At 48.3% G+C, this 20,215-nt stretch overlaps 1 protein-coding gene across 10 annotated transcripts in view; it reads left to right on the top strand.

Moving 5' to 3' along the window:
- Positions 1-20,215, top strand: part of RNF144A (ring finger protein 144A) — a 118,759-nt gene that overhangs the window by 62,653 nt on the left and 35,891 nt on the right. For 7 of the 10 annotated variants that reach the window (XM_036872378.1, XM_036872379.1, XM_036872381.1 and 4 more), the window contains one exon: positions 17,516-17,661. In XM_036872378.1, the coding sequence (XP_036728273.1) occupies positions 17,527-17,661 (135 nt within the window). In that variant the 5' untranslated portion in view covers positions 17,516-17,526. Of the gene's footprint in view, positions 1-402; positions 1,054-2,315; positions 2,537-17,515; positions 17,662-20,215 lie in introns of those variants that run through there. The other 3 variants (XM_036872376.1, XM_036872380.1, XM_036872377.1) reach the window with 3 other exon arrangements.

Here is a 20,215-nt window from a genome sequence, read left to right as displayed (position 1 = left end):
TCCACATATAAATGATATCATATGATATTTGTCTTTGTCTGACTTACTTCACTTAGTATGATAACCTCTAGGTCCATCCATGTTGCTGCAAATGGCATTATTTCATTCTTTTTTATGGCTGAGTAATATTCCATTGTATATATATACCACATCTTCTTTATGCATTCATCTGTTGATGGACATTTAGGTTGCTTCCATGTCTTGGCTATTGTAAATAGTGCTGCAGTGAACACTGGGTGCATGTATCTTTTTGAATTATGGTTTTCTCCAGCTATATGCCCAGGAGTGGGATTGCAGGATCCTATGGTAGCTCTATTTTTATTTTTTTAAGGAACCTCCATACTGTTCTCCATAGTGGCTGCAGCATCCGGTGTTTCTTTATGCAAATACAAATAAGTACGAATATATATATGAAGTTTACACAACATTCAGTATGCAATATACACGTTCTACACTTTGCCTTTTAAATTTACTACACTGTGCAAATCTTCCCATTTTAATGCGTGGAATGTTTCTCCTCTTTCTACAGTAGCCTAGTAATCCATTCCAGGGTTGATTTCCTCAGTTTATTTAACCTGTCACCTACTTGGATTGTTTTTAATCTTTTGATATTTCAGACAAGACCACAATGACAAACTTGGTCACATGACCACAATGACAAACTTGCTCACATATACACTGGTCACATGCCCGAGAAGTGGGATTTCTGGATCAAAGGATAAATGTAGGTGAAGTGTCAGTAGATTCTGACAACAAAACCCTTTTGATGTGTTGTATCATCTCGGACTCCAGCCAGTCGGGCAGGAGGGCAATTATTGACCGACAGCCTCGTGGACGAGTGTTTTGTCAAACGTTTGAATGTTTGCCGGTTGGAGAGTTGAGAAGTGACATCTTGTGCAGTGAATTTGCATCTCTCTTCTTAGGAATGTGTCCATCTGGGGACACTTGTCTTTCTTTCCCTGTGAACCATTTCTTGTTCTTTGATCATTTTCTATTACTGTTGCCCTTTTATCTCTCAGTTTCTAAAACTCTGTACAAAGGAGGTTAACTGGGGTAAGTTTTGCAACTGTTTTATTAAATAATTTTGTTATTTATTTTGACTTACCTTGGCTTTGCAGAAGTTTTTGAAATTGTATATATAAAGGAATATTGCAGGAAGAAACATAATGTCTCCTCATTCTAATGAAGCAATGATTTTACTTGTGTGGGTGTTTATCCTTTCTTTGTCTGTGGTGGCTAACATAGCATATGATTTTTATGCTCCTTTTCCACTCACCAAAATTATATTGTAAAGCCATTGGTTAAGACTGTAAAATATCATTCTGTGGCTCGTACTTTTCTATTCTTCTGTTTTTACTGGTTTGATATTTCTTTTTAAAAAGTATATTTATGCTCTGAAAACTGTTTTAATATTACGGGAAATGCTATAATGAACATTTAATGTCCTTGATTTTTTTATTCTTTTTTTTTTATAGATTTATTTATTTATTTTTGGCTGCATTGGGTCTTCATTGCTGTGCACGGGCTTTCTCTAGTTGCGATGAGCGGGGGCTACTCTTCGTTGTGGTGCGCAGGCTTCTCATTGCGGTGGCTTCTCTTGTTGCGGAGCACGAGCTCTAGGTGCACGGGCTTCAGTAGTTGTGGCGCACGGGCTTAGTTGCTCCACGGCATGTGGGGTCTTCCCGGACCAGGGCTCAAACCCTTGTCCCCTGCACTGGCAGGTGGATTCCTAACCACTGCACCACCAGGGAAGTCCTGATTTTTTTTATTCTTATGGATGAATTCCCAGAAACGGTGTTACTTGATCAAAGGAGTTGAACATTTTTAAGGTCCTTGAAAACTATTGCCTGTTGCCTCTCAGTAGTGGTCTATCGTTATGTATTTCCATCAGCCACGTGTATTTAGTAGTGGCTCCATGACTGTAACCAGATTATTATAATTCAAAAAAAGTGCAGTTGATTTTATAGGTGGAAAATCAGCCCTGACATCTTCCACATGAGTAACTCAGGGTGCAGAGTGCCCAGGAGGTGGGTCAGGGTCACAGAGCTGGCTACAGCCAGTGTCCTGGTTCCCAGGGAGAGAGAGCTGGCACATTTCCACATGAATTCACACCAAAGCACAGGTGACTGGACATGGTTCTTTGGACAATTTTCACGTAAATTTAACTGGGCCAAAATGAGCAATTTTATTTCACTGCAGAGAAAAGTCACACCAAATTGCTAATTTAGTAGTTATTGAGACATCCACTGAGTAAATATTTACTTTCCACATGTAGCCCATAATACCAGGTAGTGGATATGACATGGACATAAAATCCTCCCTGTTCCAGAAAAGCTTCTAGTAGAGCAGAGATCCCTCTCACCCAGCCACCCTGGCTTTCTCCCAGGCATGAGTTTGGAGCATCTGGTAGATGGTGCTGACCTATTTTTATGGGACGCGTCCTCTGTGCCGGGGCCTTTGGATGCAAGTGTGAGCAAAGCCAATGAAAATCAGCCTCCTCGAGGAAAGGGCGGCAGAGGATAAACAGATAAGTAAGGTAAGCCGCAGACAGTGATGGGCTCTGAGGAGGAGGAAGGTGGGTGCAGGTGGGGCTTGAGGGCTTTGCATTTCACCTGCACCGCTGGGGAGTGGTCGGAAGCTTTCAAGCAGGAGAGACCTGATGAAATAGTGTCCTGCGGACACGTGAGGCTGCTGCCGAGCCCGGAGAGACAGCCCCTCGGCCCCCATCCCTCAGCTTCTCTGCGCAGGTGTGAGCAGACTTGGAGACGAGGTCTGGGTGCCCGTGGGCGAGGGTGTGTGTGGACTTGCATGACCCTGGAGCACCTGAGCCCGCTCCTTTCTGGAATGTCAGGAAGCCGGCAGACAGCCCTTGATGCATCAGAGGCCTGTAATAACCTGTGAAAGGGGAAAACATTGGCTGGACCTAGCAGGTCCTATCATTTTGGGTGCTGTAATTCTACACTAGTGATTCTCAAGTGACCAAAGAGTTGTACGTCTTTGAGAGAACGTAGTCCCTTTAGACCCACTATCATGTCAACAACTTGGTCCTTCCCCGCAACAGACTTCTCCACGTCTGTTCTCCGTGAAGGAAGGCTCCACGCACAGGAACACCATGTGCCGGTCCGAGGAGTACAACCCAGGTTTCCACACCGGGCTGGAAATCAGTGCGCTTTCTAGACTCGCTTTCTTACGGGTGTTCCCAGCAGGAATGCTGCCCACCTTGGAAGCTGGGGTTTTCTTGGGAGTAATCTGAAGTTGGCATCCCTGTTTCCCTGCAGGAAAGGTTGCGTCAGTTTATTTGATTACATCCAGTTCCCTTATGGGTGGGCTTTGACAAAGCTGCGTGTTCAGGAGACGGTGAAGTAGGTCTGCAGGCAGCGCGCTGACCCTGTTCGTCTGGGGCCTTCCTTCCGTCTTTGTGACTCTTCTCTAACTTAACGCTCTGCGTCTGCACCTGTGGGGCATTATTGCCACCATGTCAGAACGAATTTTGAGTAAGTTTTGTGGCTTTCATATTTAATAGAGTCCCCAGTGTTGTCTAGCTAAAGGCTGGAGAGTGGGGACGGGCGGGGTGTTGGAACAGGAGGGGACAAGAAGGGGTTCGTGGCATCTCCATGATCCCATCTCTCTGTCATGACTTGGGTGTCTCTCTCTCCATCCAGTAAGCTCATCTGCACTTGGGGTCTCCTCAGCCAGGGGCAGGAAAGAGAGATTGGAGCAGCCGTAGTTTTCTCTGAGTCCCTACTGGAATATGAGTTCTAGAATCGTGGGCGAGGGTTGAGCCTGGGGCTTGGGCACGTGGGGCTCAGGACTGGGTGGGAGGGACCCTTCCTGACCTCCTAATTTTGGCCACACCTCTGGACCCCTGGTCTTCAGTCCTGTCCAAGGACATACTTACGACCCAGCCTTCCTCACAGAGAGGTTAGGAAACCCAGTAGGGTGATAGATTGTTTCTCCTGATTATTAGAAAGTACAGACTCTGGCATTGGGCCTGGGGAAGACAGAGGAGCTTTCTGTGAGATTATGATTCATCATCTCATCAAGGAAGTTGAGCGCTGCATTGATTTCGGCATCTTAGCCAACTAAATGGACTATCCTTACCATCATGGGGCCAAATGCCTCACTTCATAACTGGAGGACCCTCGGTGACGGAAAAGATATTTTTATGTGCAAAACATGACACTTTCAACATTCTTAGGTTAAAACGTCAGTGGCGTGTTTTCTCAGAGGGTGGCCTCTCTTGTCATCTAAAGGTGGAACAGCCCGGTTAGCGATTGGCTTTTGTGTGCAGTGGACGAGAGTAGAGGGGCCGTGAGTGGAGTTCTGGTGAGTGAAGGGGCCTCTCCAGGCTCCAGGGAAGACTCTGCCACCCCATCAGCAATCTGAGCAGTGGGTGCTTTGAGAGCGTTCGGTGGACCCGAGAGTAGTGGAAACATTGGTGCGGGAAGAGAATGTGGCTTGGAAAGTCAGGAGACTGGGTGAGAATTCTGGATTTGCCATTTGTTACCTTGAGACTTTGGCAAAAGTTTGACTCTTCTTCAGCCTCTGCTCTTATCTGTTAAATGAAGATAGCTGAGCTGATTTCCTTCTTTGAAGTGTTGATTATCAACTATACAATACAAAGTGTTTTCGAATAGAAGTTCAGAAATGTTGCAGGCAATCACAAGGGCATTCTGAGATGCTATTCAGCTTTGTTTGGTCAGAAAATAGGTATATCCTCTTCACCCCAATGAAATAAGTAATGCCCACTGAGGCTAGTATTTTTTTTTTTCCACCTAGTTAACTAGGCAGTAAAAGAAAGAACAAAATACAGCCATATTTTTCTTTGAGTAGGTTTTTTTGAACTGTCGGACAGTAATACTGACTCTTCTCATGGAACTTACTTTCAAGGGGGAAGAAAACAATAAATAAATAAAGAAGTGCATGTAGACAATGCCTGGGGTAACATAAAGAGGGGCAGGGGACCGGAGTTGGTGGGATGCGGGGGGTTTTATGTAGGTGATCAGATGATTGAAAGAAGGTGAAAGATGTGATAGTCTGTAGGTCATGGGCTTTGGAAAACAAAGATTCGTGATATTACTGTCATAATCATCATACTGATGAAGTGACATGGGATTCTTTAGGCTTGTTCCAAGCTCTCGTTTTCTAAATACAGGGGTCCTTTCATAGTTATCAGGCCATTATTACATTGAGAAAATAGCTGAGTCCCCAAGGAATGAATGATGTGGATCCTGCCCAACTTGGGGCACAGTGGGTTATAATTTATTGGTGATGAAAAGTGAACTCGGAGTATACCCAAAGGTATAAAAGAGTTTGGAGACAGCGTAGGGAAGATACTTGTCATAGAAGTGTTACAGGGTCCAAGGCAGGGGACACCACTCCTGCTCTGCACATGGGATCTGCATGTCTCTCCCACGCCTGTGCTGGCAGGTGTCAGAGGTTACTGCTTCCAGATCTGAAGACATGGGGACTGAGTGTGGCTCACACCACGAGGTGATTGCACTTTTACATGTCTGGTCCCCGTGTGAGCCATCACCTCATGGTCTGCTCCAAATAGGAGAAGCGGAATTTAAAGCTTCCTGTTTGCTTTCCCACAGGAAGTCTCCTGGATGCTGAGGGTGTGCGCTGGACCTTCTGACTTGCGCCTGCTGTGGTCTTTCTAGGACAAATCCTTAGGAGCCCTTGGGTCTCAATGAACTAGAGCACAAAGGATGGGGCACTCAAAACTGTCTTGTCCAGGCAGTGTCCAGCCTTTGGCTGTCATACATGTGGAAGCAGAGAAAGGGCCCAAACCTCTAGTTCTTTCACTTCCTTTCTTCGAACCTCAGGAGGCTTCGGAGAGTTGCTCACGGTTACGTGTGTTTAAAGTGACATTTCCAGGATGCTGTTGTCAGGCCCTGGCCTTGGTCCTGACCTTGGGCCTGCTCTCCTGGAGGACTTCTTGTAGGAATTTCCTGTTTCTGAGCCTCATCCAGGAGTCCTAGTTGGCTCCACGCACGGAATCGAGGAGGCCGACCTGTAAATCAGGGGCTGGCAGACTGTTCTGTGCAGGGCCAGATAGTGAGCGTTTTAGGCTTTGCTGGCCCACATTTCTTTGCTTGTGTTTGTCTTATAATCTCTCAAAATACAAGAAGACATTCTTAGCTTGAAGGTTGTACAAAGGAAAGGCCTGGCCCTGGTTCGCAGACCCTGCTCTTCACTTGGAGGGCTTCTGCCCCGTGCAGAGCCTGCCTTGCCTGCTGGTAACGTGTACCTACCGTGTCTGCTTCCTGGAAAAGCGGTTGAGCTGGGCTCAGAGGGGCTCGCTGAGATCCTGCTGCTGGCGGTAAATGATGGAGAAACCCTGGCACCTTCCTCCCACGCCCACCAGACTTGAGCAAGGGCAGCTCTGTCCTTCAGTCCTTCCACTTGCGAGGTCAAAGGCCTTGGGGCTGGCCTGGACCCTCTCTCTCTCATAGCCATACCTGGGCTGTCAGCTCGTCCTAGCGGCTTTTCTTTCCAAGCAGGTCTAGAGTATGACCACTTGTCCTCGGCCTGTTTCTCATGGCATCACCCGGACACACCCCGTCTCTCACCTGGACAGGTGCCGTTGTCTCCCACCGGTCTCTTGGCCTCTGCCTTTGCCCTGCTGGTCTGTCGGGGACCCTGGACACCATTTCAGCACATCTCCCCCTCCCTGCTTGTTTTGCCCACGCACACGCATTACTGGCTGACACACTGTCTGTTTTACCGATTTACCTTATTTATTTCCTGTCTCCCCAGCGGAGTGTTAGCTCCCAGAGGGCAGGGGTGCTTTTAGAGTCTGTGCACTGTTAACGTTTCCGGTAACCAGAGCAGTGCCTGGAACAAAGCGCTCCAAGATACCTGTTTAATGAATGATTGAAGGAAGACTGTCTTCTGTTGTCCCAGGTGTGAATTCCCCTAGGGACACTTTTTAGTTCATCCCAATGATATCGTGTACGCTTGAAAACTAAGGGGTATATGTGTATGTACGTTTCTCGGACATGCAGACCCTGAATGACCCCAGGCCTCTGGCATATGCCGTGACCTGGCCTGCAGGGGCACCACCAGAACCTCAGGCTGGGCCATGTGTGCCTCTTGGTTATTTCAGGCCCCTCACTGAGTCCTGTATGTCATCCTGCCGGCTGTGTCTTTAGAGAATCTGGCAGATACCTGGCCTCCTCACTGAAAAGATGAATCAGCTCTAACTACCCGAGTGGAGTTTATTGTATCCACTTACTCTGTTTTTAGCAATGCCCCTTCCTCTCATCTGTTCTTTAGAAGCAAAGACAAAATCCAAATAAACCTGATAGAAGAAGTGTATATATCGATACAATAAGAAATCTGCTCCATGTATTTGGAAGCTCCAAATTTTACCTAATTTTCTGGCTAAAGTACATCAAGGAAGCTGAAACCACCTGCAGCTCAATATTGATAAAAGGGTGATTCTGCTCGACTCCCCCAAGGTTTCTTTGAACAGATTCCCTGTCATTGTATCCCTTTTATTTGATCCCTTTTCTTTCATGATGAGATCTTCACAAGCAGGTGCTTCAACCGGAGAAAAGACTTTGGTTGTTGCCTGACGTGCTGTGTGGGTGAGACCTCTGGCCCTTGTAATCCCGTGTCTAGAACAGTGTTTGGATCATTACAGAAACCTAACGCCGGCTGGCTAACTACTGATGGAGAGTAGGTGGAAGGACTGGGGTGTGTAACCATAGGCGCTGGGATGGGGAGGGGCTTGAGGTGGAATTGCGGTGAGCTCTTAGAAAGGGAGGGCGGGAGTGTTGAGATGATTTCATGCACAGACGGGGCTCATAGCCTCAGGAGTACCTGCGCTCCGAGATGGGTCTGTGGTGGCAGGATCGAACCTTCGAGAGCATGTTTTATCCTCTAGCTCTCTCTCTCTGAGAGGCATCGCCCCCCTGCCGAAGCCCCCCTTTGCTGCTGCAGTCACAGCAGCAGTCCCTCTTGCTGAGAGCTGGGTGACACCTTCCCGGGTGGGGGGAAGGAGGGAGGGTGCAGGGCCTGGAGGAGTCCTGCGAGCCAGGCCCGAGCCAGAGCTCAGGTGAGCCTGCTCATCCAGGAGGGCCCAGCACAGGTCACGGGGGTCGCGTGGTCGGTGGGCAGCGATGCTGATGTGAGAACCCCGGCTTCTGGGATCTTCACGGAGGCCTGTGTCCATCCCACTGCGTGCTCCCTACTCCATCACGTCTTGTTCTGTTAACCCAAGGGATTGACAAGCTCCACACCCAGGAATTGCCCAGGCTCCTTGTCTTAGCAGCAGGACCTCTGTTTGGTGCCTGGAAGGACACAGCCTCGTACCTGTCCTACCCCCGTCTGAGCTGGCCAGAGCGTGCTCCCAACCACCTGCCATCACCCAGGACTGACTTAAAGCGGCGGGAGGACGCAGAGGACACCTGTGCCCCACTGGGGGCCCTTTCTTTGGCAGAGCGTGATTGGGAATGTTTGGAGCAGGGAGTGGGCGTGCCCCATGCTGTCCGTGCTCTATCCTACGTGTGTGGACATGTTCTGCTGCTCTTTTCTCTGTGTCCTTATCTGAAAAATAAAAAGTGGAGACAGTGATTCACTGTGTCGCTGGCAAGGTTTGGCAATAGTACGATCAGGGTAGTTCATGACCAGGTAGAAGGCGGGGGGATGGGGCGAGGGGGCTGTGCGACCCCTTAGCAAATCCCTAACCAGCTGGGAGTAAGGAAATCATCTCTAAAAGGACACACAGTCTGACGATGGTCCCCATCAGCCTTAAAACGCAATGCCTCTAGGTCTGATTTTTAAAGTTGTCGCTCGCTGGTAGCCAAATTGTGATGTTTGCAGTGGGAATAATAGTTCCTTTGTGTCTCCCTCTGCGTTTCATTCCTGGACCGAGGTCAGAGAGCCAGGCTGGGCTGGGCCGTCTGCGGGAAGCGTTCTGTGATGAGGAAGATACTGGGGCGTTGTGAGTGAGTGCTCTGCCCTGAATGTCACTTGTTTCCTAAGCCAAGCCTCCCACAGAGGGGCAGCTTCCAGAAGCAAGTGCACAGGTCTGCCCAGGCCGGGGAGGAAGCGTCTCAAGGCCGGAGCCCCGGCTGGCGCTGGAAACGTCTGCAAGGGCTTTTTCAGCCGGATTTCTGTCGCGCCTGTGTGGCCCTCCCTCTTTTGCACCCCGGGCAGCAGCAGGGCCTCCGGGCCCTGCTGCAGGAAGACTCACTGTGTTGGCCTCGCCCCAGCCCAGACTTTTTTCTGGCAAGAGAAGCGCAGACCCAGAGCACCAGGGTAGGATGGAGGGAGGAGGTGGGCCTGCTGTGTGGAAGGAAGCGGCTCCTTTAAGTCAGCCTTCCCCTCAACCCCACTGTGTACTTCAGTGCCCAGTAATAGATGCCGCATCACGGTCAGGAGGCTCCGGGTGAAGGAACTCCTCTTCCCTCTCACCTGTGCAGGTGCATTTGAAAGGTGCAGAGCTCCCATTCGTGGATGGTTTTTTAAACCCACTTTTAGTACATTTCAAGATTTTGAATATGACAAGTTTATCAAGCCATGAATCTGTAGGCAAGGCAGTCAGAACCCCATAGCCCAGTGGCGATGGGAAGCAGATCTCCTTCGCCCTCCAAACGACATCTAGAAGGGGGTTAAGGTGAAATATGTTGAACTTGAGATAACTACAAGCAGAGAAGCTCCTGGGGCTCGACAGAGGAGGGTCTGCTCCCGGGGCAGATTCCACAGCATTAAAGGAATAGAGCATCGGGCCAGACCTCTGCCTTCCCTTCCCTGCTTGAATGCAAGTATTTCCCAGCATTAAAAAAAAAAAAGACAAAACTAAAAACCCCATTTTACGGAAAAGGTGACTGAGGGACACCAGTGTCGGGTAACCTACTGAAGACCTCAAGGGGAAACAGGCTTACCTTCCTCAGACGCGGGGCCCGGCTGGGACACGGGTTTGTGGGACAGCCTGGCAAGGGGGTTGCCTTACTGGATGGGGCCTCTGGGACGGCGGTGGGGGCGGCTGGGCAGCCGAACGTAACGGGACCTGTTTGCCCGGGAATGGCTGACTGCCTTAGACGTCCATGCTTTTAGCACAAAGAGGCTTCTGGGCCACTGTTAACAGAGGTGAGTTTATATGCTTGTAAAATGGTCCGAATCTTTGGGAGGCAGGAGGGAAGTAAACGGAAGGTCTCAGGTTAAGTGAAGGCAGGTTTCCTCATCCTGTCTATGGTAAGGGACCCTAGGACCTCTACGACGTGCAGAGTGGAAACCCTTAGCTGCTCCGGGCAGGTCTCGGGCTGTTTCTCCTGTGCAGAGTGCAGCTCGGACAGGCCGGAGTTCTCTCTGGTCCCTGGGCTCCTTGTTGATTGTCTCCTCTTTGCTCTTTTCCCTGCAAAGTCTGAATGTTGGGAAACCTGTGACAGCGAAATGACTGAAAAGTAGCTTTTTTTTTTCCCCTTTTTAACCTTGATGGTGTGTGGTTGTGCTTGAGAGCGTGTTTTGTGCTTCGTCCAGTGAAGCCATACTGTACGCCCTTCTTGGAGTATCACCGTGTTCATTAACACCTGAAGGCCCGCACGGGGTTTGATGGTTAAAAATAAGCACACGAATCTGCCCAATTATATTTAATCCCGTATTCCTCTGATTTTTAGTATCACACTTCATAATACTGTTTGGGGTCGAATCTAAAAAAAATGATACAAATGAACTTATTTACAGAACAGAAATAGGCTCACAGACATAGAAAGCAAATTTATGGTTACCAAAGGGGAAAGGGAATGGGGAGAGAAAAATTAGGAGGTTGGAATTAACGGATACACACTACTATATATAAAATAGACGATCAACAAGGACCTACTGTATAGCACAGTTTACTATACTCAATATCTTGTAATAACCTATAATGGAAAAGAATCTGAGAAAGAATATATATATATGTAACTGAATCACTCTGTTGTACACCTGACACTAACACAACATTGTAAATCAACTATACTTCAATAGAAAAAAAAATAAGTTAAAAAATAAAAAATAATACTGCTTGGGGAAAACATGGTCTTAAAACAGATTAAAATCTTAGACTCTTAAAAGATTCCAGTTGACTCTGCATGGTAATAGGCTTATTCGGGTTTAAATGAAAACAACAAATTTTTTAAAATAAACTTTTTATTTTAGGGCAGTTTAGATGAACAGATTTGGTTTTAAATTTAGCTTTAGGTTAACAGATTTGGACTTATATTTAGAAAGCTGATGCAGATTGTATAGGGAGGTACCATATAGAAGAGTTTTAGGTCTCCACCACTGCTGACATCCCATCCCCACCAGAGGTGCGGGTATTACAGCGATGAACCTACATTGAGACATCCCTCCCACCCAGAGTCCATAGTTTGCTGTATTAGCCCAGGCTGCCATAACGAAACGCCATAGACTGGGTGACTTAAACCACAGAAATGTATTTTCTCACAGTTCGAGAGGCTACAAGTCCGAGATTGGGAGGCCAGCAGGGTTGGGTTCTCCTCAGGTGCCGGTGAAAGCCCTCTTTGTGGCTTTCAAGTCGCTACCTTCTCGCTGAGTCCTCATCTGTAGGAGAAAGAGAGGGGGATGCTGAGATCTTCCTCTCTCATAAGGCCACAGCCTTACTGGATTAGAACCCCACCCTTACGACCCCACTGAACCTTCATTGCCTCGAAAGGACATACAGTCATCACATGGAGGGTTAGGGCTTCAACATAGGAACTTTGCAGGGGACATGACTTTGCCCACACCATTGACATTGGGGTTCACACTTGGTGTGGGTTTTGGCAGATGTATAATGACATGCATCCACCATTACAAATCATACTGACTAGTTTCACTGTCCTAAAATATCCTCTGTGCTTGGCCTGTTTATCCTTTTCTCCCTGACAGGCAATCTCTGATCTTTCTACAGTCTCCATAATTTTACCTTTTCCAGAATGTCATATAGTTTTAATCAGACAGTCTGTGGCCTTTCAGAGAGATTGGCTTCTTTCACTTAATAACATGCATTGAAGGTTCCTCCATGGTTCTCCATGGCTCGATAGCTCATTTCCCTTTAGCCCTGAAAAAATGTTCCATTGTCTGGATGTCACACAGGTCATTTATCCGTTCACCTCCTGAAGGACATCTTGGTTGAGGCCACGCTTTGGCAATCATGCGTAAAGCTGCTGTAAATATCCACGCACAGGTGTTCGTGTGAATACAAGTTTTCATGTTAGTTGGGTGAATACCTGGGAGCAGCACCGTCTCCTCTGGAGGAGATGACATTCAGACACCTTCCTGAAGGTTCATGGAACCACATACACTTGGATAAGTCGACCTCCCTGCAGTCAATTTTCTACCCAGCCACCAACCGTTCTCATGTTTCTGCTGTGACTGGCAGCTCCAAATTGTGACGCTGTAGCTTTCCACCCCGCCGCCAACATGGAAGCACTCGGGTTAGGCCCAGGAAGCTCCGTGGCAGAACTGGAATTAGTTTGTCTACAGACCCAGAAGGCTCCGTTCTCACGCAATCCATAGGATATACAAAGGAGGTCCCGCAGGCTGGTTACGTGCCCTCTCTGTGTCTTGCTTTCCTCATTGTTGAAATTGGAATAATGGCAACTATTAAAGCCTCGAAGTCACTGTGCGGATACGTGAAACAATGTATAAAATCGGTTCACGTGACGCCTGATGCACATATGTGTGTATGTATGCTGGTCTGCCTGTGACCAGCACTGTCCAGCAGGATAGAAAACACTGCTTATCAATTTGGGGGGCAAAGTAACACACGTGGCAGACGTGGAAAGGCCACGCCTCCCCGGAAGGAGTCATGGCAAAGAGTAAAGGAGGCTAATATGCAGAGTCTAGCCCCGTGCCTGGCAACACAGGCTGCGCGGTGTAGCATTTTTGAGAGGTGATCGTGTGTCGGGCTTAAGCCCCTATGGGCTTCGGGGTGGGAGGGTCCTGGGGGGAGGTGCTATCCTGTGGAATCATGTAGCCCACTGGTTCTTAGACTTCACTGCAGTTGGGAATTCGCTGAAAGGCTAGTGAAAACTCAGATGGCTGTGACTCCCCCTGCTCCCTCGGGGAAGAACCACCAACATGCCTCCGCGGGCTTTAGGGCAGTCCTGAGAGTAAAAGTTGGGTAGTGATTGGCTGACACCGATTTGATTTTCCCTTCCCCTACTTTGCTTTGAAGGGGTGACAGTGGGCGAATAGGGACCTGCAGAATCCACAGCCCCAGAGCCCAGGTGCGATGGTCCTGGCCAAATAACCACATCGTACTTTTAGACTATCTCCCTCAATGGGTTCTTTTCCCTTCTAGCTCTTTCTCATCCTTGTATACCTCTCATCACAATGCACCCTCTTTGCATAACCCAGTCATGCTTAATAAGTAACTTGCCTTATAAACATATTGAGTTGCTTAGATTGAATAATGCTTATAATTGACCAGATGTTCTTAAAATAGTTTGTTGTTTCATTCGACTTGACATTCACATTAGGAAAACAAAGACTGTTTTTTTCTCTTATTGTGCATTGTGATTTTCTTTGCAAATTCCTATTTCAAGTTTGCAGCTGTTCAATGTTTGCAAAATAATATTCAGACCATCCTGTGTGTCGGGAAGGTCGTGATGGGCTTAGACAATGTATCCTTTTTTTTTTTTGTAAAATACGTGCAATTGTTGTTCCCATTGAATCATGATTGTGAACTCACCTTAGAGAGTGTCTACTCTGTAGGAAAGAATACTGACAAGATGCCAGGAGACCGTGTCTGACCTGCTTCAAGGCTGAATCATGGGGCTGGGAGGTGAGAGGCTACAGCTAACCTGTGCCCAGGGCAGTGGAGGCCACACTGTCGTAGGTCAAGTGGAAATCATGGTCCAGGAAGAAAGGAAGTGAGAAGTCAAGCCTTGCAAGTTGAACTGAGGGTCATTATAAACAAGAAAGGAGCCAAGTTCAGAAGCTGGGGGAGAGAGAACTGTCTGGGGAGGAACCAGCCAGGATGGGACCAGTGGTCCAGGGTGAAAGGCAGTGAGTGGGGTCAGGGCCGTGGGCTTCAAGGACTATGTCGAAGGGTTAAGTCCCTGATTTCTGCCATTTGGGGTGATGTCCAGCCTTGGAGCACCCTGCACAGCGGATGATAAAGCAGGAGGCTTCTGAGGTCGTGGTGTTTGCTTCTTCCAAAGATGACGGCCATCAGCGTGAACTTCCTAAGACTAAGTCCATCTTATCACCTCTCAGTTTTTCTCCTCTCCTTGGTTCGTGTGGGTTAATGTCCAAACTCTTAAACCCAGCATAGCCTAATGACCTTTACTTACCAGGAATTTTAAACATATTGTTTCTCACTCTTCACAAGTGTACATGGGAGGTGATGGTGTGTAAGTTTTACGGAGAGAAAAAAACTAAAGTTCCTTGAGGTTGAGTAATTTCTCCAAAATCACATGACCAAGTGGCAGAACAGGAATTTGGACCCAGGTCTGCTGGGTGACATGTCATCTGCTGCTCAGTGCCCTACAGAATCTGGACCCCACACCTTTTGGACAGTGTCCACTGCTGCCTTTCCCCAGCTCTCCAGGACAGAAAAGCCAATTAAGCAACCTCTGTCCCCTTGGGGACATTTCCAGTCTTAAGCGATTTCTCAATGCTTCCAGTAAAGGTTTGTGACCCCTGTTAGGGCTTAGCTAACATTCTTAATCAAAACACAGTTGACACTCTGTACTGTGAGCTTTAAGAGATATTAAGGATTAAAACAGAAAAAGGTGCCGAGAAACATACAGAAAAAACTCTTGGCGCCTGAGCCCAGGATCCAGGCGACACTGGACATTTAAAATAATCATAATAAGCATAAATTCAAGATGCAGGCAGACGTTCCAAATGAAAATGAACTCAGTGACATGAGGAGTCTTGATTCTGGTACGCTCTGCACCCCCAGATCGCTGAGTGACCCCCAAATCACCTAAGTGTTCTGGTGCCCTTGGATTAAGGTCAAATGATCATGTTTGTTTAAATTATCCGGAAGGCCCCAACCCACCCCAAAATTCCTTGAATTCGTGTCAGAGTTCTTTTCTAACAATGGAAAGTGCACTTACTTTAGACTAAGTCGCCCACAGATATTAACTGGCCTGGGAGGAGGCCGCAGTCCATTCCCCGCCCCGAGCTCGGATTTCCCGCCCTCACTCCCAATGCCTATTCCCGCCGGAATTCAGAAACTCCCCTCACTTGCTTGAGCTCTTATAGGCCAGGGTCTCCTCCGCTGCTCTGCCACCCTGACACCACTCACGCACCTGGATCGTGTGTCACTGTGTCTTATCTCCTCTGCGCGTTCCCAAGACCATCGCAGAGTCTCTTCCCCAACTCACACGTGCCTTCCCCGCCCCCAGAGCCCTGCGTAGAACCCACAGTGGTTCGTCCTAACTAAATATTTGCTTAGTGATACCCGTTGAACTGTGACTGTCAAAACACGAGAAATGGATATAATTTTTTTCTAAAAAAAAAGTATCATGACAGCTCCCTGACCCTAGAAATAACTTGCACACCCAGCCCCTGATTGGTATCCTCAGAGGCCTTCTCACAGGTGGACAAACTATGGCCAAATGAGGCATCCCAGGGGAAGGGGAGAGGGTTTACTGAGCATTGCCACGTGTGCCAGGTCCTTCATACGATCTCTGCTAATCCTGCACCAGCCCTGGGAGATGGAGGTTGTGGCCCCATCACACACATGAGCAGACTGAGGCTGACAGAGGTCAAGTAACCCAGCACCCTACTGGATATGGGTGTTCTGTTTGCCCTGGAGGAGCAGCGTTCCTTCTGCCCCTACGGTGTTGCCTCCACACCCTGTTGCCTGGTGAAAGATGCTGGGACATTTCTCTCTCTTATTTTGATATCCACTCCCATTTTCACCTGTATGAAATGTAACCTCCCCTTAAAACTCAGGCCTCATCTCCCCTGCGAAGTTCTATTCGGAAGATTCTAGCCCAGGCTGATTTCCAGTTTTCCCGAGTGCCTTGAGCACTGATTTCACACATAATCCTACACTCTGCCTTGTGTTATTACCAATTAGCTTTTTATTTGGCAAAGGATGTTCCTGAGTTGAATCCAAAGACCCTAAGGTGGGGAACTCTGTCTCATACATCTTTGAGTCTTTCCAAGATCCGAGAGCCATTTTGTGTACGTTCTGGTCATTGGTTGGTATTGTTTTGTCTTGTTTTCTTTCCCTTCACGTGTGTATCTTTGTCGTTATGCATACAGTCTTCTGCTGTACATGTGGAGTTGAACAAGACAAACCCTCTTTTCATGGCCTCACAAACTCGGGGGGAATGTATCTTTCTATCCAAATGTGTGTCTTTCTATCCAAATCTTTTCATGCCTCAGTTCAGAGAGTGAGGTTAGGGGTTCAGTAGGGAAGGATATCAAATTCTCTAAATCAATTTAGGTCCTGAGATTTGGATAGCAGATAGTGAGAGTTTGGATGGCTGGGGATTTTATCTGAAATTTTAACTGAATCTTTCTCAGTTCTGAGTTTGGGGGACAAGGGGGTGCTGGTAGAATAAAGCACATACTTACCCACCACAGGTGCAAAATAAGTGTTGCAAGGCTTAAATCAAGTTGAGGGGGGACACGCTAGGAGTGAGGAGCCATTTCCCTAGATGCAAGAGTTCAGTCAATCAACAGGCAATTATTGAGGCCACCGTGGGTCAGAGCCGAGCTAAGAGCTGGACACTCATACCTTCTCTGTTCCCCCGAGCAGTAAGCAGTGGAAATCGGTGTGTAACATAGCAATAGGAAGATGCCTGTTATCAGGGGAACACAGACCAGGGGTGGATGTGCACAGAGAATGTTGGGGAGGGTGGGGAAGTGAGGATTGTCCCATGGATGATTGTGAAGTGTCTGTCACACACCGGGCACTGTTGGATACACTTGACCCACATGAATGAACAAATCTGCCAAAGGCCCTTGCCTCCCTGAAACTTACATTTTAGACAGTCTTCCAGGACTTAGGAGGCAGTGGTGCTTGAGCTGCTTCTGGAAGGTCAGGTGACACCTGGGCGGTGAGGGCCGAAACCAGTGTGGAAGGACCATTCTACTGGGAGGGCACAGAGAGGCCAGAACTTCCCCAACTGGTTTCCCCAGGATATCTCTACAGCAGAGACTGGAGCACAGTTTGATCTGATCAGTAACTATTTTAACAAAAGCTTTCTTCGTCGGGTTGCTAAGGTTCCGCCCTCCTGAGCTGGGTGCTTCGTTAGTGGACGGCGTCTTCCTCAGTACCCACCGGAGGGGTGGAGGGAAGGATGCCAACGGGTAGATCACTCGCCGCCTTGAATATTACCATCAATACGGGAAAGGAATCACCCACAGACTCAGATCGGGGACCTCTGGCTAAAACTTCTCAGAGGACCCAGAAGAGGACTGTAAAACCCCGGGCCCCTCAGTGTTCACTTGGCCACCCCCAGAGCCCCAGTTTCAGCCAGGAGTGACCCCTGCCTCGGTTCCGGTGGAGGCCACAAGGGTCTGATGACTTGTGCTTCTCTCGTTTCAGACTGCTCTGCCATGACCACAGCGCGGTGCCGGCCCACCTGGGACCTGGCCCTGGACCCGCTGGTGTCCTGCAAGCTGTGTCTCGGGGAGTACCCAGTGGAGCAGATGACGACCATCGCCCAGTGCCAATGCATCTTCTGTACCCTGGTGGGTCTTGCAGAAAACGCCAGTTTAAAAGAATTCCAGGATGAGCCTTTTTCACTTTTGTTTTTGGAGACACCTTGCAGCCCTTTGCCCTCACTTTTACCCAGTTATTGGAGGGATACTCCTCCAAATCAGTCAGGCTCCCCAAGCAGGTTCAATGGCAGGCACTCGTGGTGCAAAAGTAATCAGTTAAACAGAATCTTAGGAGCTGGGAGCGCAGTTGAGAAACCCTGATCATGGCGTGTGCGCTCCTTTCTGGAAAGGAAGAGCTTCACCACAGCTCCCTTTAAATTTAATTGAACGATGACATGCCTGAGATTGCAGGGGTGCTGGCCCGGTGAGTGTGTAGGCAGGATAGTCAGCTCTCCGTGTCAGCTGTCACTGCTTTAGTGCTACGCTGGAGAGGCTGCATCTTGAAATCACATTTGAGTTTCCTGAAGATGCAGCCAGTGACATCCTGGGCCAAATGACCTGCTCTTAATGCCTGTAGGGGCTTCTGTTTCCATCAGGCCTCACTCAGACCCAGCATTTTACCTATCAGAAGAGAAAAATGAGGGTGTAGGGTTTGTTTTCAGTTTGTCTCGTTTAATTTTGCTTGGTTTTTCTTCCCATTCAAGGAATACAAAAAAAAAAAAAAAAAAAAAAAAAAGTCCAGAAAAACAATTTTTCTTTAAATTGTGAAAAACTAAAAAAGTTTCTGAATTTGACTACTGTTATAAACGGACTACAGGAACGGCCTTCCCGTGTATTGTTCAGATGTCTGGATCGGGTTCTGTCCCCGACAACCTCCTTCTGATTTTCAGAGACTTCTTTCTTCCTGCCCCGATTTTACAGACCTTATTCTGTTTGTCTCTGTTTTACAGACCTTGTCTGTTCGGGACCTATGTGCATTCAATAGCATCATCTGCATTTTACAGATGAGGAGACGGAGCTTTCAATCGTTGAAGTCTGGGTCTCTGACTTCCCTTTGTTAGATGCTGGCTTCCTGAGGGCACAGTTCTGCCCGCAGATGCCTGGCTTGCAGCAGGGCGCATGACAGATGATCGGTAGAGGCAAGTGGGGTTGAACCCCACAGAGTCGCCTCAGCCGTGTGCTTAGCAGCTGAGAAACGTGCCTCATTAAAGCCCCAGGAAAGTAACTTCAACCTGGAGCGCTGGAAGTTGCTTTGGGCTTTTTCTGAGCTGGGGAAGGATGGGAGGGAGAGAGCCCTGGGGGGAGGTGGGTGGAAAGACAGATGCGCAGCCAACGAACACAGAGAACTGGACTCGTTTTCATCTCTGGAGGATGAGATGGTCCAGCGTTGGGATGGATTAAAGAGTTCTCTTAATGCAAAATTGCCTCCCTCTTGCCTGAAGGGAAGCTTTCCGCAGTCTCAACCAACTGGCTTGATTCCCCTCTGCAGATGTGCCTGTAGGCGAGCTTGCTGCCACTAGCTGCCCCCTGCCTGCGTCGTGTGGGGAGGGCCTCATGGGACCACGGCTTCTTTTCTGCCACCGTGAGGTCGCCCATTCACCCTGGCATGGTTTTACCCAGCCTTCCATTTGTTGTCATTGTTGTTTTAGTTTTCTATTTCTAGAGCATAGTAGTGAAAATAAATAAGCGAGTCTAATTCAGATCAAACACTTAATTTAAGTCAGGCACTGTGAATAGAGGAGAATAACATTGTTTTCTCAAAGAGGGGCTGCTGGGAGCACTGAGAAACAGGTGACAGCTGTGATTGTTTTTTCACAGCCATTTATTAAAAATTAAGATGTTGAGACAGGCTTACTTGTGCCTGCAGCTCCCTGCAACGTGAAGCACAGGAAACACCTGCGTGTCGCAGACTGGGGGAAGGCGCCCATGTCCCCGAGGGCTTCCGTCACCTGCCGTCCCCTCTGTGTAGGCCTCAGGGCCCCCCCCAGCCAGCAGAACTGCCACTGTCTTTTTCCTGGGGACAGACCTGGGAAGGTAGGAAAGAGTGAAGAGAGAAAATTGTGCAAAGCTGAAAGGGGGCACTCTTCAAATAAAGAACTACTAGAGAATTATGGGCTTTAGGTCTGAGGTAGATTGACCTCAAGGAGGAAGGGGCTCGAGGGGAAAGCCTGGTGTTTGGTGTCAGGCATCAGGGCACTGAAACGCAGGCTGTTTCTGACCTCAGCCTCCCTTGTGTGCCTCATCTGTATAATGGAGCTGAACGGAGTTTACCCTGAGGTTCAGGAAGGACATGTGTGAAGGAGTTGCCACGTGGAGGCTCAGATCCTCTCCATCTCACTTCTGAGCTGGGACTTAGAACCGCAGGGATCAAAAGGAGTTTTGGGCAGCTATCCCCAAGCATGCGTCCTGAGGAACACTTGTCTTCAAAGATGCACTCAGACGAACTTTGTGGTTCAGTGGATTTGCTAAACACAGCATGCCGTGTCCCTCTCTGTACCCTTACCCCTGGGACGCTCTGGGTGCCCAAGAGCACAAAGAAAGCCCCGAGGAATCCACACGAGGGACAACTGTTGATTTAACTTGCATCTCCCCAAATTACTCGAGCACCAGAAATGTCTGCCTACCAGTTACTAACGTGGCATGA

The sequence above is a fragment of the Balaenoptera musculus genome, chromosome 13, assembly GCF_009873245.2.
Source record: "Balaenoptera musculus isolate JJ_BM4_2016_0621 chromosome 13, mBalMus1.pri.v3, whole genome shotgun sequence".
NCBI classification, from domain to species: Eukaryota; Metazoa; Chordata; class Mammalia; order Artiodactyla; family Balaenopteridae; genus Balaenoptera; species Balaenoptera musculus.
Note: the sequence above shows the minus strand (reverse complement) of the source record. Positions and strands in the feature narration are given on the sequence as shown.